This window comes from Peromyscus maniculatus, chromosome 2, assembly GCF_049852395.1.
Source record: "Peromyscus maniculatus bairdii isolate BWxNUB_F1_BW_parent chromosome 2, HU_Pman_BW_mat_3.1, whole genome shotgun sequence".
NCBI classification, from domain to species: Eukaryota; Metazoa; Chordata; class Mammalia; order Rodentia; family Cricetidae; genus Peromyscus; species Peromyscus maniculatus.
The window spans coordinates 167589534-167612838 of record NC_134853.1 but is presented as its reverse complement, the minus strand read 5'-3'; the positions used below and the strand labels follow the sequence as shown (position 1 = coordinate 167612838).

The 23305-nt window shown below is 41.5% G+C and overlaps 1 protein-coding gene across 13 annotated transcripts in view; it reads right to left on the bottom strand.

Annotated features, from left to right (window-relative positions):
* Rere (arginine-glutamic acid dipeptide repeats) overlaps window positions 1–23305 on the bottom strand; it is a 367324-nt gene that overhangs the window by 135043 nt on the left and 208976 nt on the right. For 10 of the 13 annotated variants that reach the window (XM_076565684.1, XM_042272445.2, XM_076565680.1 and 7 more), the window contains 2 exons: window positions 21057–21153; window positions 14459–14563 (listed from right to left, as the gene is read on the bottom strand). In XM_076565684.1, coding sequence (XP_076421799.1) covers window positions 14459–14563; window positions 21057–21153 — 202 coding nt within the window. Of the gene's footprint in view, window positions 1–2974; window positions 3239–14458; window positions 14564–21056; window positions 21154–23305 lie in introns of those variants that run through there. The other 3 variants (XM_076565686.1, XM_076565687.1, XM_076565688.1) reach the window with 2 other exon arrangements.

Below are 23305 nucleotides of genomic sequence, written 5' to 3'. Positions count from 1 at the left end.
ACTGGTATTAAAGGCCTGTGCCTCCACAGCCATCCGAACACATTGATGTCCAAGATCCATTTGTGTAGGACACAGTGGCACACACCTGCAGTCCCAGCACTTGAGTGCCAAAGGCAGGTGGATCTCAAGGTTCTAGGTCAGACAGGGCTACACAATCAGCCCCTATCTCAGTCTCTCCTCTTCCCCCAACAAAAACGATCCATCTGCCAGGCCCTACATTAGGAACAGAGGTTATAAGAATAGGTGTGACCCCAGTCCAACAGGGAAGAAAATCACATAACCATAAGTAAATGTATATTTTAAAGAATGTTACCAGAAATTATCTCTAACCTAGCTGAATTAAATAACAGTTCATCTTAGTGTCAGAGCATCACAGTGCACACAAAATGTAAAAGGTAAGTTTTCTTTCACACCTGTGGCACCTAGATCAGAAACTTGATGATACAGAAGATCATTGACTCTGTGTGCTTCTTCAGAAGACTCATGAGTACATGCTTTCAAAGTCATCCTTTAGCTGGTGTCTCCTGCCTTTTCCCATGCCATTCACATCTGCCACAAGGTTAGGACTAGTGTGCCTTTTGGTAGGAGGAACATGGCTCAGTAAGGACAAAAAGCAAAGTGGAAAGGAGAAGAGAACTTAGAAGGAAGACAGGATCAGGAACCCATGACACTAGAGAACCAACAGCATGGCAGACCCTGAGCGTGAGGCAGGTCAGAGCTGCCTCACCAAGGGAGACACCAGGAAGATGTGGGCGAAGCAGATGGTATTAAAGTGGCAAGAGTGACCCTGGGGAAGTGTGTCCAGGCTGATCACCAGACCAGGCTGCATGTGCTGCTCCCACACTTGCAATGCGCAACGTCTCTCAGATTCAAGTCAGGGTTCTAGCTCCGTGATGGACAACGAGGTGGCAAGCAGCAGGATACCTGACCTGACAACTGACTGCTCCCAGGAAGTATAACCTTCTACACTCCCTCGTGCAGCAAGTGAGGGGATGAGCCAAAGGAGAGTGGCCAGTGTTTTCTATTGATAAACCTGCACAAAGGCCTCCTAACCAGGAGTAACTGCAGGGCCACCCTTCACTGTCTCCACCACCAGGTATGCCCCAAAGCCCTGGACACAAGACAGCAGTTCAGAAGCAACTTTCCAAAAATATTTTCTCTAGACAGGAAAATAAAGAACAAATGCATATATACAGGAAACAGTGCTGCTTTATTGCATGTGAAGCACAGAAAAAGAAAATCAACTCTGAAACCCAGAGGCCATCCACAGTACTTCCATGAACTCCAAATCTTCACCAGCAAGGCAGGTGGCTGTACCAAAGTACCATGAAAGCAGGTCTACACCAAGAAAAGCCAGCCAAACGAACAGTAGCCCCTGACCTTTTTATTTTTTTATTTTTTTTAAGCTAAAAAAGAAGAGGATGTAAAGACCTTTCAACAGAAAAATCAGTATTCTCCCAAATACTCAAACACATGGTCTTGTTCCAGAAGCAAGCACTCTGGGAAATACTGAGTATTATCCTCAAACTTCTAAAGACACTGTTCAAATATACGTTGTCAAAATAGAAAGGGGTTATCACAGGGATGGGATTCAAACACAGAAATATCAACCAAGACTAACCCTGCTTCACTCCTCTATACAGCATCACTTTGGTTCTAATTCTAAAATTAAGCCTGCTTTAGGAATATTTTAAATGTTAGCACTGCTAAAACCCTGCCCCAGTCAGAGGCCTCTTCTTTACTAGAGTTGATCACACAAAGCTCTACATCTTACATCCATGTTTCCAGCTGATCACTTACACAGGCCTCCCTCCTTGGTGTCAATACACAGTGAACTTCTCCTCACCTGGGTGCACATTCCATCTTAGGGTGCTTTCTGCAGTTCTCACAACTGCGCAGAACCTGACTGCTGTTTCTAAATTGTTCCCACCCCATCGGGGGAAGGGAGAGAGGAAATGAGAAGCAACTAGCAATCCCAACCTTCTCTAACTCTCTGTTTAAGTAAGAATTCCATTGTGAAAAATCTGCTTATCCTGACTGGCTCCCGAGTAAACCACAGTGATGGCCACCTGCCTGGGCTCTCTCTACAAACAGTAGGTACATAAAGCACAACTTCACCTGGGTAGAAAGGGCTACTTAGTGGTCACACATTAAGGCACAGATACCAAATGTGGCCTTGTCTGCCTTCTTTGGCACCAAACCCTTCCCACTCTCCTACCGAACTTAATTCATGCAAAATACACACAAACCACAAAGCTAAAACAAACATACAATAAGTAAAAGTATATGAATCTGAATTTTAACACAGATGTCAGTGTGTTTAGTCTCACAAAGCTGGAAGGAAACTCCAAAGAGAAGGCTTTGCTCCCTCAGAAGAAACAGAACAACTGATGTGCCATGACATCTCCTTTTTAAAAACCCACTTGAAGATGATACAGTTGCAACTGCATCCACAGTCATTCCCTCATGTGTCACCTCACAAGAATTATAATTTGCTCTAGCAAACAGGCTCTCAATCAAAACAAGTTCCACCCACCTTCAAAGCAACCAATAGCTGCCCACCTACCACCCTTCCTAAAACAGCCAAACAGATCAGCTCTGTGGCCGGGCAATCCCTACAAGGCACCTGGGCAACGAGGCAGCCTGCAGGTTTTGAAGACAGACAAACTCTACCAAATGCACTGGGCAAACTCAGGCTAAAATCACCGAAGAGAAGAGGAGGTGAGGGAATGGGGAAGAGGACACAGACAGACTCACAAAGCTTCACAGTCTACATTTGCTTAATTCATCTCTGGGTAGACCCCACGCACAGCTCTGATTTTATGCTTCGCAATACCACCTCTGCGTGGCCAGCTGGCTGAATCAAAGGCTCTGGAACATGCACTGTGAATGGCGAGATGATTCATAAACATCTTTAGAAGGAGCTCGAGCAGCAAAGCCAATGTCTCCGCGAGGCCAGGGGAAGATCGCCTACCTGCAGGGGCTGAATGGATCATCCATGACTAAGAGAGGCTCTGGTGAGTCTAGCTGGATCCTGTACCTCTACTTACTGCTAAAACTCTGCCCTTTTCTACTCTAAGTACTCAAAATGGAGGCACATGCAGGCTGAGAGACCTCACAGAGCTCTCACTGAGCTTGTGCTATGACCTAAGCCTTCACGCAGAACGCAGAAACTTCCCTCACACTGACAGGACTGAGCATGTGCTGTGACCCTCCCTCATCCACACACTGTCTCTCCACAACGCAATCAATCTCAACCCTGCTGTTTCCGTAAATAAAGCCCAGCCAACAGACTCCAAAGCTTCTCCCAGCACACCAAGCTAGTGTGCAGGGAAGTGGGGCCTTAGAAGGGGATTCCAGACAGCCAACACTAAAGAATCCACAGCCAAGCCAGGGAGAGGCGTCTGTCCACAGGAGACAACACCAAGTTTCCTTCTGTCTTTCCTAGTTTTAAGTAGATTATGTTTTTAAGTAACCATTTTTTTTCAAGAAAGAACAAAAATGAAAAACCAGATATGAATGACGGCACCTGGGATCGACACGGAAGCACAGCACACTTACGCACAGCAGCCTGGCTCACAAGAAGCAACTACAACATTCTTTTTTCCTGACAAACAGACCAAACAAGCAAGCTAGCCACTTGAAGTCCAGGCAGTGGAGAGAGATGGCACTAACCCGACACAGGCAAGAGTCCTGTGTTTAATGCAAAGAGCTCCCAATTGCCACGTGATAAATCACCTGTCCTCAGGTGATTAATAGGAGCTCAGTCAGGATTGAGAAATGGAATTCTAACAATAAAAACAGCTAGAAGGTTCAAATCAAGGACTTAGGGACAAAGGGGTATAACTCAGAGGTAGAGTACTCACCCAGCATGAACCATAATGGTGGGCTGACACCCATCCCCAACATAAGGCAAATGTGCATTCTTTTGCCTTCCCACACCGAAAGACCATCCGCTATAAACACCTCAGCATGCAGAAAAACAAAACACATTCCATATCCCCTGTTTCAACTCTCTTAGCCAACCCCTCACAGCACTATCCACGAAACTAAATCTATTAAAAACTCGTTCTGAAGGATTTCTAAAGCCATGTAAATAAGGCTGCCTTACAGCAATACTGAGCACCAAAGTACTCACACTACCTACAGACTAGCCAAGGGAGTTTCTGATAGAACCCTGCAAAACAAATCCGTCTTCTCATCCAGGATTCATCTCCCACAAAGGGCAAAGGAGCTGTTTGTCAAGTAAGAAACAGCTGACATGTAGGTTATTCCCACCTGCGAATCAAATGGCGATTTTTACATCACTTAGTTATAATTAAAAAAAAAACAAACAAACCCAAGATCACAAGATCCCCCAAAACATGAAAGACAAGATTGGGGAAAAAAGGGCAGGACCAACTGCTTCTGTTCAGAAGTAACTTAGTCACCTAGAGATTCTCACAGCAGCGTACTACTGGCAGTCTCATGTGCAGGGCCCTCTGTCTATGCTATGAAACAAAGCACATTCTAAGATGAGGAATCTACACATTCAGCTACAGAAAACATAATCTACAACATACCAGAAATGCCAAGGGCTGAGGACGTGACCCAGCTGATAAAAGTGCTTGCCCAACACTCACAAAGCTGAGGTTGAGCCTCAGGACTAAGCCAGGTGTGATGCTAGTAATCACAGCATGGGGGTGGGGGAGACTCAAGGTTCAAGGCCACTCTCAGCTGTGTGAAAGGTCTTCAGAGACAGAAGGGAGGAGGGAGAACAAGGATGCATCTATGCAACCAGATACATCCCAACAAAGGAAAACAGGGCGGCAGACTGGAAGAACATTCCCAGAACTGCTGTAGTTCACATTCCTGAGACCTGCTGAAATGGAGAGCCTCAGAACGAGACTGGTACCAAAGAAACCCTTTCACATAGGAAAGGTTCACGTGAACAAATAACATGGAATAATAATTCAATAGAGCCACCTGAATGCTGAAAAACAACATAGGAACTATCACATAAAATGTTACTCTAAGTTTAGAAAGTCCTATTTTCAAACATATTGTCTGGTCTCACTGACTCCCTGGATGACACCAATGGTCAAATCTCAGAGCAAGCCTGAAGTTCTCACTCATAATAGGTGACGAGGAGAGCCTTTCCCACCTGTGTTCTCCCAACGACGGCGGAATTCACCTGAGAAGCATGGACTTGACATTCTGTTGTTGGCTACTGGGGAGGAAGAAAAGGCAGCTTGTCCAGCTCCCTTGTCCAAAGGGAGAAGGCCTGCAGTCCTACCTACTTCCTCTTTTACCCAGGTCCTAGAAGTGGCTACCAATCTACTGTTCATTTGAAAATCCAGACAACAGTTGAAACTGGGGCTCTCAGAGAGCTGGGTCCCTGGGACAGCTTAGAAGTGCTTCCTGACACACTTGCTTACACTGGTATCTGATGTTGGCCTCGTTATTTGCTGTTCCTTTTACTGACTATAGTTAGTTGGTGGTGTATGACTTCTTTCTTTTAATGTTAATCATTTCTAAGTGTAAGCTCAACATTCTCAGTTTATCTGTGGCCATCATGCACAATCTTCCACAAGGGGATATGCTGTGGGATGGTCTGTATGTCAAATGTGTTGCTCTGATGGGTCAATAAATAAAACACTGATTGGCCAGTAGCCAGGCAGGAAGTATAGGTGGTACTAACAGAGACGAGAATTGAGAAAACAGGAAGGTAGAGGGAGACACTGCCAGCCACCGACATGACAAACAGCATATGAAGATGCCGGTAAGCCATGAGCCACGTGGCAAGGTACAGATTTACAGAAATGGGTTAATTTAAGATATAAGAACAGTTAACAAGAAGCCTGAGCCATTAGGACAAACAGTTTAAATAATGTAAGCGTCTGTGTGTTTGTTTTATAAGTGGGCTCTCGGACTGCCGCGGCTTGACGGGACCCAGAGAGAAAACTCTACAGCTACAAATGGCACCCAACATGGGGCACGAACCCACGACCCTGAGATTAAGAGTCTCATGCTCTACCGACTGAGCTAGGTTCTGAAAAATCCATTAATACCAACAGGTATATCCTTCCAAAAACTTCTTAAATATTTTTCTATCATGGGGCTTCACCAGTACGAGTCTACTTTTTATATTATCTCCTTGAGTCCTCAGGCTTTCTGGGTCACACACAGGCATCCTAGAGACTGACAACAAACCTGACCTAAGGCTCACACTAGACATTTACTATTTTATTGAATATCTGAGGATGTTTTCAGGAAAAAAGTTACTGTAATAATCAGATCTGGGCTTTTATCCTATTGTGTTGAAGGCCTTTTAGCACAAGGAAAACTTTCAGACATGACAGCAACCAAGAAAATGCTTATGCAGCTCTAGTGGCTCATCCCCAAAGTTGCACAAAAATCTTTCAGGAGATTAAAGAATGTGTAGGGAAAAAAAAAAAAAGAATGTAGCACCTTGTCAATGAAAATATATAACTACTCCTATAATTAGCAAGAAGTAACAAAAATTCCAAAACCTTACACAAGTCACCTGCAGGGTTAACTATGACCACCTTCACATGATAGATGCAGAACAGATTCCAGGAAACGAATACCTCACTGACAGACATAAAGATAAAGTGGCCGCATGAGACTAGAGCCTAGGCATGCCAGATTCAAAAGCAAACAGTCCTTCCCAGGGCTGATCTTAACTCAAAGATGAAGCAGTCAATTAAATGGATATGAGGTACTAGGTGAAGCAAGTAAGGCCAGTGAAAAGAGACAAAGGACCATGGTTAAGACCAATCTATTGCAGTTCAACCAAAGATTCTGGGGTTTTGGCTGACTGTACAGCAGGTCTAACTGGTTCTGTTTACCAAGATCTTCTTTCCTTTTTGGGGGGATGGGGATTTTGAGATAGGGTTTCTCTGTGTAACTACCCTGGCTGTCCTGGAACTTACTCTGTAGATCAGGCTGGCCTTGAACTCACAGAGATCCACTTGTCTGCCTCCCAATTGCTGGGATTAAAGGAGCCACCACTGCCTAGCCTGAAATTTATTTTGTAAGTAGTCAGTAGAGTTTGAATTAGATTCTTCATATAAAAGGAAAGCACAATAACACTATTTTGCAGAGAGCACTCACGCACAGACGTAAACATGGAAGGAATCTTGTTCACATAAGACCGGTGAATGTTCCCTGAGTATATGGAGGTCAGAAACAGACTCTGAAATCAGAGCTGAATACTGAGGGTTCAAGGTTAGGCTGCTTGAAGCTCTCACATGTCACTCACCCTTCGCACTTTATTTGAGCAGAAAGTTTAGCTCCTTAAATGACAAGGGAAAACAAATGGAGTCACATTCCCTTATCTAAATCTGAGACCCTTAGGGTCAGAGGTTTTTCAGGGTTAGGAATTTTCAATCATAATGACCACATGATATAGTATATAGCATCCCAGGAACACCTAAGCCATAACTACCTTTTTTTTTTTTTAAATAAAACGGACAAATTTACACAAAGTACACTAAATTACAAGTATAGCCTCAGATCAGTGTAAGTGAGGCGTGGTCACAAAATGAATTCTGATGTCACTGAACATAAACTGTTAGGTTTTCAGATCTTTTGCATTTTAGAGTTGAAAAGATCACAGATCCAATTATTTTAGATGGTTTTGTAACAATTAGTATTTTTTTTTTGTAATGTTTCACAGATCTACTTTATTATTAGCAACTTTGGAAATTTTTGCAGAAAACATTTAAGTTTTTCTTTTTTAATTTTTTTAATTTTATTTATTTTATTTTACAATACCATTCAGTTCTACATATCGGCCACTGGTTCCCCTATTCTCCCCCCTCCCACACCCTCCCCTTGCCCCCAGCTCACCCCCCCATTCCCACCTCCTCTAGGGAACAATTAGTATTCTTGATTTAAAAAGCAAACAAAAGAAAATATATGGTATTTTCTTTCCAAAACACCAGTCTTTGGTTGAGCTACAATAGAGTGGTCCTATAAATGAAATTTACATTAGGTAAAGCTAGATTCCATGTATGAGAGAAAACACACATTATATAACTCCTCCCCCACATGGCCACCCACCTACTTTCGTGTCCTATATATATATATTTGGAAGGACTTAAATTCTGCATATGAGAAAACGAGGGTGTTTGCCTTTCTTTTGTCTCCATGACACTGTTGTTTCCTATTATTCCCTCTACTTCCTAACTCTCATTCTCCCCTCAATCACATCTCATCAAAGAAAACACAAGATGTAGAGTCAGCAAAGGGCTTTCTCCCAACTTGTAGACTGCTGTTTCCTTTGCTTGCAGAAGGATTTTACTTCATGTAACATCATTGGTCAATTCTTACTATTATTTAGGAAGCTAGTAGAGTCGTTTTCAGTTTCAAGTCTTATAAAGAAGAGTATCTATGTTCTGGCATCATTTTTGAAAACCTGGTGGCTATAGCTGGCCTCTGTGCCAGTACCACCCTGTTGATGTTCATGTAGCTAGCTCTGTGGTATACTTCCAGTCAGGTATTACAAAACCTCCCCAAACTGCTCTTTCTGCTTAGGGTTGCATTAGTTACTCACAACACCTGTGCTTCCACCTGTTTTAAGATTACCTTTAGTCCTATGAAGAACACCAATGCAAAGTGATGAGAATGACAGTAGTCCCAGATGGCATTAGGAATAAGCTATTTATACAGTATTAACTTTGCAATCTCATAAGCATGGGAGGTCTTTTCTTCTAAGTGTCTTTAGAGTAGAGGGCTTTAAAAATTGTATTATTTTCTGCATATTTATTTTAATTTACGTGTGTTTATATGTACACTTGGGTGTCCATGGAGACCAGATAAGGATGTCAGATCCCCAGGAGCTAGAATTACAGGTGGTTATAAGCCATCTGATGCAGGTGCTGAGAACTGAACCCAGGTCCTCTGGAAGAACTTTATGTGTTCTTAAGAGAGGCATTACTCCAGCCCCAGTGCAGTGTTTTTAAAATTTCCATTATAAAAGTCTTCCTTCGTTGATTAGGTTTATTCCTGGCATGCAGGGGAAGGGGTATATGTGGCAATAGGGACTAAACACACAGCCTGCATGTGCTAGTTCAGTACCCAGGCCCACCCCACCCCCACCCCTTTTTTTTGGCTTTTCAAGACAGGGCTTCTCTGTGTAAGAGGTCTGGCTGGCCCCAAACTCACAGAGATCCATCTGCCTCTGCCACTGTTGGGATGAGTGCTGGGATTAAAGGTATGTGCCACCATCTACCGGTCCAGCCCAGTTTTCTTTAAAGCTACTGTGAATGCAATTTTTTTTTTCTTGAGTCCTTTTCTTGGTAAATTCATTACTGGTATAAGAAAAAAACTAGCCAATTTTTTTTTTACAGTTTTTTTTTTTTTTAATGTGTATGAGTTTGCCTGCATGTGTGTCTATGCACCACATTCTAGCCTAGTGTCCATGGAGGAGGAGGGTGTCAGATCCCCTGGAACTGAAGTAACAGATGGTCATGAGCCACAATGTGGATTCTGGGAAGCAAACCTGAGACCTCTGTAAGAACAGCAAGGGCTTTTAACAGTTAAGCCAGCCCCCTACTTAAACTGTTCTTATCTTCATTTTAGATGGCCCTATAAGGAATCAATTTTTTTGTTTGTTTGGTTTCTGTTTGTTTGTTTTTTGTTTTGTTTTGTTTTTTTCAAGACAGGGTTTCTCTGTATAGCTTTGCGCCTTTCCTGGAACTCACTTTGTATACCAGGCTGGCCTTGAACTCACAGAGATCCACCTGCCTCTGCCTCCCCAGTACTGGGATTAAAGGTGTACGCCACCACAGCCTGCGAGGAATCAATTTTAACTACCTTTATGAGGGTCTGTTTTCTTTAGCAAAATGAAATTTGAGCTTTTCATTTTCAAACATAGGCCATGCATGTACTAAGAACATATTTGATAGTAACATTTCAAGTCACTGTCCTTCTCTCTCACTCTTGGGATTGGTTACAGGGCCTTATGCATGTTTTCCAAGCATTCTACCACTGAGCTACATTCCAACCCCTTTCTACTTTTAATTTGGAGGGAAGGTCTTATCAAGTTGCCCAGGCTGGTTCTAAATTCACTCTGTAGCAAAGGTAGATGTTGAACTTGTGATCCTCTTGCCTCAATCTCCCAAGTAGCTGCGATTACAAGAATGAGCCACCAGATCCAGCAGTCTCTTATATTATGAAATGTTAGTTTTAAATATGTACATTATCATGTCTTTTATTACCCAAGAAAAGTATGAGTGAACTCAAACTAGCATTCCTGTGTTAGGCAAACTGAATGCTGTTTTAGTGAGATCAAGTTTATTTATCCATTTTTTTATCCATATTTTATTTATCCATATTTCCAGCTTCTGAAATATAGCTTATTCAACATATTCCCTAATAATTCTCAGGACGACTTCATTGTTACCTGAAGTAATGTTCCAATTTTCATCTCTAATGTATTAATCCAAGTTGTTGATTCTTGTCAATTTAAATTTTCAGCTCTTTGACTGATTGTACTGTTTTTAAGGTTTTGCTTCATTAATTTCTTTGCGGATCCTAATTATTTCTGGCTACTGGTTTTTGGTTGGTTAGGCTTGTTGTTGTTTTTCTATGACCTTGAAGTGCATCATTAAACCTAATGTTATTGTTGATATCTCTGTGGTTTTTAAAGCAAGAATAGTTTATTGAGTAATTTTGCAAGAGGGCAGAAGAATGGGCAGTGTCTAGAATGCTGCATGCAACATACAGCTGCCTCTTGATATTTAATGTAAGCCTTCATAGCAGTACATATTTTTGTAGAACTGTCTTCATGGCATCCCAGAGGTTCAGATAAGTAGTGTTTTCATTTTCGTGTGCTTTTAAGAATTTTTAAATTCCAGCTCTAATTTCTTCAATGACTCCCTGTTCATGAGTGAGTGTGTGTGTGTGTGTGTGTGTGTGTGTGTGTATTCACATGTGTGCACAAGCCAGAAGACACCAATTCTGTTTCTTTTGAAGGGTCTGTGTAGTCCTGGCTGTCCTGGAACTCTCTCTGTAGAACAGGCTAACCTCAAACTCAGAGATCTGCCTGCTTCTGCCTCCTGAGTGCTGGGGTTAAAGGTTGTATGCTACCACCTCCTGACCAAGAAGGTCTTTTTATTGACTTGGAACTTGCCAACTAGACTAGGCTGGCTGACCATCAAGGTCCAGTTTCTACCTCCCTGATGCTAGTGTTGTAAGTGCAAGCACCACAATGCATGCTTGTATTTACATGGGTTCTGCAGACTGAATCTGGATCTGCATATTTGCAAAGCAAGTGTGTTCCTGGCTGAGCTCTCCTGAGCCCACAGTTTCTGTAATTTCTTTTGCTATCAGTTTTGAACCTTAGTCTGCTATGATTTAATAAAATCTAAAAAATCATTTTAATGGTTTTTCTTTGTTAGGATTTGAAAAATAAATTTTTAAGATTTACTTATTTTATATGTATGAGTGTTCAGTCTGGATGTATGTACATATACCATATGCATGCCTGGAACTGGCCTAAGACCCTGGGAATGGTGCAATCTCCTAAACTGGAGCCGCAACAGTTGGGAGCCATCATGTGGGTCCTGGGAATCAAATACAGATCCTCTGTGAGAGCAACAAGTGCTCTAAGCTGTCAAACCATCTCTCCAGCCCCTGTAAGGATTTCTGCAATGACCTAAAATGTTGTTTATGGAAAGACTGTGTCTTTTGCAGTTGTTTTCCAGGCATCTGTTAAGTACCTTTGCTCTGCAGTGTGGTTCTAACGCTGAAGTTTCTATGTTGATTTGGGGAGTTGAAACAGGAGATGTGGATGACCATATTCATTGATGACAATGAGCTACTAAAAATCACCCATTATCATTTTTATTTTTACCTATCTGGACCTTTCTGTGCAGCAGTATTTGTTTTAGCCTCAATGTTCAGTGCACATCTATTTGCAACTGTTATAATCTCCTAATGGAGCCTGGTGCCTTTAATCCTGGTACTCAGGAGGCAGAGGCAGGCAGGTGTCTATGAGTTCCAGGCCAGCAAGGTCTACATAGTGAGTTCTAGGACAGCCAGAGCTACGTAGTGAGACCCTGTGGGATGTGTGTGTGTGTGTGTGTGTGTGTGTGTGTGTGTGTGTGTGTGTGTGTGTGTGTGTGACTGAAAACAACAAAAATCTCCAGATGAATTGTTCCTTTTCTTGCTGCACAGTGACCTTCATCTCCCTAAGGCTTGGCATCTGTTTTAGCACATGGGACAAGGGCTCTTCCAGCTTGTTTTCAGTATCCAGGTGATTGGCATGCTAACAGGTGGTCTGGTTTCATTTTTTGTTGTGATAAAACATTCTGACAAAAAGCAACATAGGGAAAGAAAGGTTTGTTTTAGCCTACAACTCTAGATCATCACTGAAGGAACTTCAAGGCAACCCTGCTTGCTATTCCACACAAGCAGCAAATCTAACCAAGGAACTCACTTCAGAGCCAAAGAAGTACAGCAGTAAACATGAAGACATTCCTAGTTAGCTTTCTTTACTTTTTTTTTTTTTTTTTTTTTTTTTGATTTTTCAAGACAAGGTTTCTCTTTGCAGCCTGGCTGTCCTGGAACTAGCTCTATAAATCAGGCTGGTCTCAAACTCAGAGATCTATCTGCCTCTGCCTCCCGAGTACTAGGATTAAAGGTCTGTGCCACCACCATCCGGCTTTTCTTTTTTCTCTCTGTCTTCTAAAAAATTTATTTAGGTTTTTAAATTAATTTTATTTATGTGTACTTGTGTTTGCCTACATTAGTTTATGTGTGCAGAAACCTACAGAGGCTAGAAAAGAGTATGAGATTCTTTTCCTGTAACTGAAGTTATAGGTAGTTCTGAGTCACCATGTGGATGCTGGGAACCAAATTTGGGTCCTCTGTAAGCACAGCAAGCACTCTTGACTGTTGAGCCATCTCTCCACTCCCTTAGCTAGTTTTCCTTTCTGTCTTTGTTTTTCCCCAAGACAGGGTTTCTCTGTAAAACAGGCTTGGCTGTCCTGGAACTCATTCTGTAGACCAGGTTGGCCTCAAACTCAAGAGATCTGCCTGCCTCTTCCTCTTGAGTACTGAGACTGAAGGTGAGCAACACCACCATCCAGCTTATCCAGCTTGCTTGCTTTCTTCCTTCCTTTCTTTAAAATAAATAAATAAATATATATATATATATATATATAATATTAATAATTATATTATATTATAATATATTATATATAATATATAATAATTATATATTATATAAATATATATTTATTTATTTATTATGTGTACAATATTCTGCCTGCATGCATGTCTGCAGGCCAGAAGAGGGCACCAGATCTCATTACAGATGGTTGGCAACAACCATATGGTTGCTGGGAATTGAAGTGGGGACCTCTACAAGAACAGCCAGGGATCTTAACTGCTGAGCCATCTTTCCAGCCCTTATTTACCTTTCTTATACAGCCCAAGATCATCTGCCTAAGAAATGCTGCTAACCACAGTACGCTGGGTCCTCCAGAATCAATGAGCAATCAAGTCAACCCCTGATAGACATACTTATAAGTCAATCTGACACAGTTAATTCCTCAATGAGACTCAAGTTCAAGCTAACCAGGACTAGGGCCATCTTCCACTTTCAGGCTGTGTGCCTTTTTGGTGAAGTGTATTTCTCATAGCCACTGCCTTTCATATGTGTTGTGAGATATTGGTACACTGTGTGAAGACACATTCCTGTGACTGGTTTAATAAAGAATTGAATGGCCAATAGGTAGGCAGGCGATGAATCTAGGTGCTCAAGAGACCACCAGGAGACACAGAAGCAGGATGGGAGGTGTGTGACAGAATGCTAATTAACAGAAATGGGTTAAGTTATAAGGGCTAGTTAGGAACAAGCCTAGGCTATAAGTTGAGATCTCATAATTAAAGAAGTCTCCATGTCATTATTTGAGAACTGGCTGGTGGGACAGAAAAAGACTCCTTACACATGTAAACAATTATTCTGTTACTCATGTACACCTTACCAAAATGGCGGGAACAGGTACTGTCCATTTCCTACTACTAGTTTCACCAGATTTTTTAGTGAGTGTTCCTGAGATCTCATTACCTAAAGCAAGCTAAACAAGAGAGAACTAAAAACCTTTCCAAACTGACTTGTCTCTTTCCAACACATTATGGAAGGCTTAACAAAGTCTACGTCAAGGAAATGATCTACCAGAGGTTCAAAACACAGACGGACAGATGTGCTTTGTCCTTACCCCTCCCCTCTACACCCTTACTTCTGCACCTTCTCTTGCCTAATGAAAGGAAAAGCAAACAACAAGCCGCATTAAATGCTGAAGGCACTATGAGGTTTACACAAGATTTAGGAGTCATTTTTTGGTACCTTACTAACTTAAGTATAGATGCGTAAACGAACAAGTACATACACATATAAGTGAGGAAAGGAAAAACTCTGAATAGGCATAAATGATTCACTTACCTTGTCTCAGGGTTGTAGCCTAATATGTAGAAAAATGAGTCCACTCGGGCTTTAAACTCTCGAGCAGCAAATATGTCAGAAAAATGGGAGATGTTACACTTCCCTCTGGGGAAAAACAAAAGACAAAAAGTACATTTAAATAAGTTGCTTTGCAAACCAACAATGCAGTTGGAAGGGGTAAGGGTGAGGGAAACACATGTCTCAATCCAATGTACAACACACACAGTCACCATACAGGGCTGGCAATGGTTTTGTTTAATGACTGCTTCAGTTTACAACTTTGTATTACAGTTGTTTTTACTTTGTGATAAAATAAAAACAAACCAGAGATAAACTGGGACTGAGGTGTCGTGGCTAGACAATCACTGCAGTTGAGTATAATCAAAACAGTGGATTGTACGCAAGCCTAGGCTACCAAGTAAAGCTGTCTCAACAAAACCCACAGAGCATGAACAATAAAAGAGGATCTTAAGGCAGGGCTGTAATAAAATGGATTTAAGCAAACTAGAAACAAGGAGAAGAATATTAAAATAATTGAGGAAATACATAATAAAAATGTCAATTTAAACTTTTTCTGAAGCAAAATTAGTCTTTTTTTCCCCACTACACTGAAGGAGGGAACCTTAACTGCTGGCTCTATTTATAACAACCCTCATCATTTGGATACAGTTTCTGGTCACTAAATTTCCTTGCTTAACATATAAGAGTTAAACTTTCCTGGAAACTGAAAACTTAAATCTAGGTTTCCACAGTTGGGTTATAGTATATGAATAATTCCCAACTTCCAGGCAGTGTCATGTTGGAACTCACATCCACATAGAGTACAAAGAAGGAAACAGCAACACCTCTAGGTGTGGCCATGAGCCGAAGTCAAACCATCCTATAACCAAACCTGGGAGACACTTCAAGAATGCAGAGAGCTACTTCAGACACCAGTGGGATGGTCTGTATGTCAAATGTGTTGCTCTGATTGGTCAATAAATAAAACACTGATTGGCCAGTGGCTAGGCAGGAAGTATAGGCGGGACTAACAGAGAGGAGAAAAGAACAGGAAGGAAGAAGGAGTCACTGCCAGCCGCCACCATGACAAGCCGCATGTGAAGATGCCGGTGAGCCACGAGCCTCGTGGCAGGGTATAGATTTATGGAAATGGAATAATTTAAGCTATAAGAACAGTTAGTAAGAAGCCTGCCACGGCCATACAGTTTGTAAGCAATATAAGTCTCTGTGTTTACTTGGTTGGGTCTGAGCGGCTGTGGGACTGGCTAGTAACAGAGATTTGTCCTGACTGTGGGCCAGGCAGGAAAACTCCAGCTACAGAGGGCTTTTATTCCTTTGTTTTTCATGGTAAGCTACTAATTTATTACAATATAATCAAATAGACATTTTTGTCTTACAACTTAATATACAAGCAACTTTTAAGAATATGACCAAGTCCATAAAAAAGAATGTGCACTATTATGCAGAGTTCAAGGTTCAAGAGTCTTACAATCAAGTGCTTAGGAAAAAAGAACTGAGGGAAGCTGTGGAAAGCCCACAGGAGACAAATGGCCAGCCCTCCTGGAGCACACGAGTCACTATAAACCATGTAGAAAACACAATGTGTTCTCAGATAGAAAAGTCAACACAGGCTTTCTCCACCAGCTAGTCAACACAGTCAATGCAATGACTCAGCAAATACTAGCATCTTTTCACAGAAGGAAACAAGTCAACACCAAGGCTCATGTGGAAAAGCAAATGATTTTAAAAGGAAGAACTAGTCCAGACATTGAAACACATGATAAAGCTTATAATACAGAGAGAGCCCTTAATCTGCTAGCAGGGCAATAAGGTACCAAATGATGTGTGGACAAAGACACGAAGAAGGTGTCCTGTCCAATGACGCACTACCGTGTGTACACAAAGACACAGACAAAGTGTGCAGCACAGTGATCCATTACCATGTGTGGACAAGTAATAAGGACAGCCCAAGAAGTGCAGGTAAAGCTGCAAGACAAAGAGCTCTGCAATACATGAAAGTTCTTAAGTGATTCTCTACAAAGGAAATTCATCCATTTTAACCCATAAATATAATGACAGCTGCTCATGGCAAAGTGACAAGGTAAGTTAATGCAGGTGAACATAATGAAAACCAGAAGCTCGGAATAATTAGTCAAGGATTCTTGGCCCTGAAGTTTAGTAGCCTGAACTGCCTTAGTATATTTATTTCTTGTGACTAGTAGAAATAGGAGGCAAATTTGAGCAAGCTGGAAAACAGCACTCAATTCAAGGGCCATTTCTGACCTTCCACTCTTGTCTTCAGGTCAGGGCACGCTCACAGCACACATTCCCAGTCACCACAAAGGGGGAAAGCAACAGAACCCGCAGATTGCAAGAGATAGTCACACGACCACACTGGTGGAGCTTTTCAAGATAGCTCCCAGGGCTATTTTGCTTCCTATACCAAAGTCATGTGAATACTCAATCAATCCACCAAGAAATGAAATCCAGTTTCTGTGAGTTCAAGGCCAGTCTGGTCTACAGAGTGAGTTCCAGGACAGCCAGGACTGTTTCACAGAGAAATTCTGTCTCAGGAGAGGGGAAAAGAGAGAGAGGGAGGGATGGGGGGGGGAGAGGGAGGGAAGGAGGGAGGGAGGGAGGGAGGGAGGGAGGGAGGGAGGGAGGGAGGGAGGGAGGAAGGAAGGAAGGAAGGAAGGAAGGAAGGAAGGAAGGAAGGAAGGAAGGAAGGAAGGAAGGAAGGAAGGAAATTCATGGATACCAAATATCATCAGTACCATAAATAACAGTATTATAAGCTTTTCTTCCTTGAACACTAATTTTATAGACTTCATTGAAATTCAGTAACTGAAAAAGAACATTAGTAAGGCTACCACATATGAGGAGGCCCTCTCTGAGTGCTTTCCACATGCCTGCTGCAGTGGATGTTAAGCCAGAAGATGTATGTTCAGGTCACAAGGTCACTGCTAGTTCACATGACCCTGAACAAGTATCAAAAGGATGACTCAAAAATCAACAAATCTGATTCTGGTCACAAAGCCTCTAACAGCAGGATTAAACTGAAGTCATCCTATTTCAATGTGGCACTTTTCACTCTTATGTCACAACGTCAACCAAAAACGCAAGCAGTAATCAACTAAAGATGCTCATTTCTGTACTGGTAGTGGTGAGTAGTAATGGTCAGGAAATAAGAAAGCAAGCACCTACATAAAATTTTGTCAGAAAAATAAAGATGAGGGATGGCCAAGGCCAAGGGCTCAAAACTGGGCACAACACAGTAACACTGGCCTCAGCACACACTTCTCAACATAGTCCAGACTGAGAATCAATTCCTTTGGGTAAGGAAAAGCTAAGATGTCACAACTTACAAAGCAAAGGCTGCAGAGGAATTCTGTTTTCCTTTTGATTTATGGCAACTAAAGGACAAAGCTCTTTTTTTCTCTTTTATAACCCAACTCTAGCACCAGCTTGAAAGAAAAATATAGATATCAGCTTCATCCCAAGTGAATCGTACCGCAGAGCCTGGTCAATGGCTGCACACGGCATGAATCCATGTACTGAGTCCTTTGATCTTGGAAAGAATGGTGCTAAGAGCCAACACTATGGGCCTTTTTCTTTTTCCTTTCTTGTTCTCTGGTTTTTTGTTGTTTTTTTTTTTTTTTTTCCCATTATACTCATCTGATCCCCTTTCATGTGCCTATGAACTGTTTTATTTGTGTCCCTTCAAAACTGAATCTATCTATAGTAGTACCGGTTTACATGCGTGAAAAAGAAAGTACTCTGTCCTGTACGTGAGCTGTAAATAGAGAAACGGGCAGAAAAAGTTGAATCTCGATCATCCATCACCTCTCATTCACCAAATGTTTAAGCTAAAGTACCCTAACTTTGGAGAAGAAAAAAGTAATCAACTGAGATGACTAGGAATCTGCCATTCCAACCTGTTTGATAAGTGGTAACCACAAAGGCATCCCTAAACTTTTGTGGTGAGCATACTACTACTGAGAATAAGATTAGAGCCATATACTGAGCATCAAACTACAGCAAATGCCAAGTTTAAAAAGACTTACCAAGCCAGACCATGAGTGACAAAAGGACTGCTTACCACCCAGTCATCACATCAGAAAGGGGTGCTTCATTTAAGCCTAATAAAACAAAACTGGGGGCTAGAGAGATGGCTCTGTGGTTAAGAGCACTAGCTGCTCTTCTAGAGGACCCAGGTTCAATTCCCAGCACCGATATGGCAGTGCACAGCTGTCCGTAACTCCAGTTCTAGGGGACCAACACACTTAATGCATGAGAAACAAACAAACAAATAAAAACCCCGAAACTGGAGAAGTTTCCTTAATGAGAGGTGGGAACTACACTTACTGTGGTTATCCAATACCAAATGGTCAGCTCTGAAAATACACATACATATAACATTACAAAGACTGGGCAAGCTGGACTTATGTACATAATACCTATCTGTATGTAACAACAACTAAAGCAAACAAGAAGCCATGAATTTGAAAAAGAGGAAGGAACAAATACCGCATGGGAGGGCTTGGAAGAAAGAAAGGGAAGTGAGATGGTATAATTATAACCTCAAAACATAAATCATTTTTAAAAAATAGAGATGAAAGTTTTGTACCAGACCTATTACTTTTTGGACAACTTTTAAGATAATAGCAAGAGTATTAAAAACCTAACAATCACTAAGGATTCTAGTCAGACACCCTGGAAAAATTACCACATGTACTGCTACTGGAGAAGCCAGGGTGCAGGCTTGTGGCTTCTCCTCCCCAGAAGGACAAGTGCAAGCCTGTCTAGAGTAATCCAAACCCATCTGTGTCCAGCTGGTGATACAGGAGATAAACAGTTCTTCTAAAAATGATAAAAATTAGATGAGAATTATTCCTCAAATCTGAATAGCATTGAGAAAACCTCAAATAGCAATTATGTCAAAACATGTTGGATGACCAGTTACACCTTACATCATTTCCTTAACTAGAACCTGAGTCCTTTAAAACCATGACCTCCATCATTGAGAAGATGGAAAGAAATGAAAGCAAATCAGGACAAATGCTGTATTCGACAGCTGCCCTACAGTAACCATTTGTCTCATCAACCTAGTCAACTTCCATTAACTTCCTTTGCTCAGCATGTAGGCTTAATTTAGCCCGGAAATCCACCTACAAAGAACAGACACAAAGGCTTATGGGAATTTGGAGTTTAGAAACCACCACAGACACTCTCAACATGTAGCAAAAGCTCAAGAGAAAGTAAAATTGAACACACCCACTCCTTCCCTGAGGTAGGGCTCAGAATATTATTGACCAACAGGCCACATGGCCCCACTGCATGTTTTTACATAGGACAAGAGAACAAAGATAAATTATGAAATGTATCTGAGACCCAATGTTTGCAAAACCCAGTCCTACATTAATGCCCTGCTCTTCAGCCTAAAGTACCTGGCTCTTTCTCTGCAGCTTTGCACAAGAACCCCAGGCACTGTCGCTGAACATGTTGAGGGGTGAGCACTCTGTGAGAAACGGTACCATCTCATTGTAAGTAGTTAAGCTAAAGCCAGCAAATCTCAATGGCTTTTATTGGACCCGTATGTTTAACAGGAAAAAAAGGGTTTTGTTGCTATTTGGCACAACCTTCTTATTTATGATTTACAGAGAGGGAAGAGTTAGGATGTTAGGTACCATACTTCTTACGTCACTTAGGAGGCTCCAAAGCAGCCAGACACATAGATACAACGTGTACAAAATGGCAAAGGCTGGCACCCTGCTCTGGAGAAAGCACAAAGCATAGAACAGAAGGATACACTTACTTTTCAGCAAAGTTACCTGACATCACAACTGGATATGATGTCCCTTCTGTTGCAGATTATATGTTCAATATATCCCCCTACTCTTCAGCATGTTTTTTTTGTTTTTTGGGGTTTTTTTTTGTTTTGTTTTGTTTGTTTTTTTGGTGTGTGTGTGTGATTTTTCGAGACAGGGTTTCTCTGTGTATCTTTGTGCTTTTCCTGGATCTCACTCTGTAGACCAGGCTGGCCTCGAACTCACAAAGATCCACCTGCCTCTGTCTCCCGAGTGCTGGGATTAAAGGCGTGCACCACCACCGCTCGGCTCAGCATGCTTTTTAACAAAAATATTCAGAAACAAGAAAAAGTGGCAGAACTAGTAAAATTTTTCAATAAATCCTTAGGCTTTCTATAATTATCATGCTGGCATACTTGTTTTACCTGTATTTTTTAGTTTTTTTTTCTCCCTCCATCTTTCTAGGAGTAGGGTTTGACTTTTATGAAGTTAATGGCAGATCTTCAGAACATTTTACCCTAAAAACTTCAGCAAATAATACTAGGATAGCAATTTTCCCAGGAAGACACACTAATTAGAAAGCATGTAAACAAATCAGAAGAAAAACACAGAAAGAGGTCCAGTGGGGCTAGCAGAGATGCCAGCAGCCTCTGGAAATCAGTGACCCCAGGGAACAGTGGGATGTTCTCTTGGCAAGATCATGAGTGCTCTGACTGGGTACCATGACTACCTAAGCAGTTCAAAGCACCCAGCTCCCACCCTCTACACTCCCCTGACACCTGGATCCTCACCTCAGGGCAGCAGCATGGTACGTGTCAACATAATCAGAAATGAAGAGTTCCCGGTTCTTGATGACTGGATCTGTGATGACAAGTTCTCTTCCAGAATCTACAAACAAAAGAAAAGTAATTAGTTAACCAAGTAAGAAGATATTAAAATAGAGTTTCCCAAAACAAGTAGGAAATTTTTGCTAAACTTTTTTCTCAGGTTTACCTCCTACTAAGACAAATAACAAAACCTAGTTATTATCTAAGTATTGCCAACAGGGAATGGGATATGTAGCAGGAATAACAGAAGAACACAATGTACAGCTTTGACAACTGTTAGACTGTTCACCAGACCTTTTACCAAGTCCTTCTGTGTCCTGAAATGCCTTAACAAGCACAATTTTATTTTATTTATTTATTTATTTATTTATTTATTTATTTATTTATTTTTGTTTTTTCGAGACAGGGTTTCTCTGTGTAGCTTTGCGCCTTTCCTGGAACTCGCTTTGGAGACTAGGCTGGCGCCACCACCGCCCGGCTACAAGCACAATTTTTAAAAAGAGAGAGAAATACACTGCCACATCCCAGCAATTTGTTTTTTTGTTTGTTTGTTTGTTTGTTTGGTTTTTTTTGTTTTTGTTTTTTTTAAGAAAAAACTTCTTAATTTTATTTATTGTTTTATTTTGTGAGCATGTACATGAATATGTGCTTATATTCAGGCAAGCACATTCCACAGCAATGTATTTAGTGGTCAGAGGACAACTTGTGGGAGTTGGTTCTCCTCTTCTACCATGCTGGTCTGGAGACTGAACGTAAGTCATCAGGCTTGGTAGCAGGCAGTTTCACCTGCTGAGCAGTTTTGTTGGCCCTAAGATATATGATGACTATATATTTAGAGAACCTATCCATTTTATGTTTTCTATCTGTTTGTTTTTGAGTCACAGGGTCTCAGTCCAGGATGGCTTTGAAGTTGCTACGTAACTGAGACTGCCTTGAACTGATAATCCTTCTTCCTCTCCCTCCCAAGTGCACTACCACATCTGGCGCCCATCTATTTGTATACTGCCAAATATTCCAAAATGGAATGAAGCCACACACTGATTGGACTGAAAAGAATTATTAAGCTATTTTTAAAAAAGAAAGAAAGAAAGAAAGAAAGAAAGAAAGAAAGAAAGAAAGAAAGAAAGAAAGAAAGAAAGAAAGAAAGAAAGAAATCATAATTTAATTGACTTTTATCTTTTCAAAGATGTTTTTCAAAAGTCTATTAAAAGCTCACTGTGGCTGGGCCTATCAGAAAAGCAATGTGAGTTGGGTAACACAGATATATATCCTTGGCTGCTCCAGCACAACTCCCACAGCCTCTCTGAACTCAACCTCTTCATACAGAATGCCAGGGCAAGCCGCCTCACACAGCCTCGTATGACTACTGGGACTAGGAGCACAAGGCTCCTCTCAAAAGGACATGGTGGTGCTACTAAACACCTGCATAAATGTTGCACACAGTACATTTATACAGGACTTCTATGTCCATAAAGTTCTGAGTGTTGGCTCAGACATAAAAGGCAAAGGTAGAAATCAGCTGCCAGAAACTACCGTCCTCTGTTCTGAAGGCAGTTCCTAACCCACATTCCACAGTGTAATTCAAAGCTTCTTCTGAACATGGGCTCTCTGCCTGGGATGTGGGGAAGCACAGCACACGAGCTCCTGGAAGGACAAGTGACACAGGCTTACAGGGCTTCAACACTGCCTGTCACTAAGTTAAATAGGAGCTTAAAGAACCGTATTACTCCGATTTAAAAAAAAAAAAAAAAGTGTGCATCAGCACATACTCAAAGGGTTTTTCTTGCTGATTTTTTGGGGGAGGGGGGTAATATCTTAAAGATTTTAAAATCATGTATATGCATGTATGTGTTTTATGTGCACCAGGTATCCATGGAGGCCACAGATACTGGATCCACTGGAACTGGAGTTACAGGCAGTTGAGAGCTGCCCAATATGAGTGCTAGGAACAGAATCTGGATCCTCTACAAGAGCAGTAAATGCTCTTAATTAATGCGATAGCTCTCGTGGCCTCCCTCTTTTGTTTGTTTGTTTGTTTGTTTGTTTTTAAGGAAAATGAAAAACTAATGCAAAAGCAAGGGTGAGAGGATCCAGCAACATTCTTTATTACGAGCTCTTTGGAGAGAAATGCTATCAGAGGCAATCTCTATTTAAACGGTGATTTAAAAAGTGCTTTACCCAAAGCTAAGACTGAAAAGCATGGCATCAAGAGG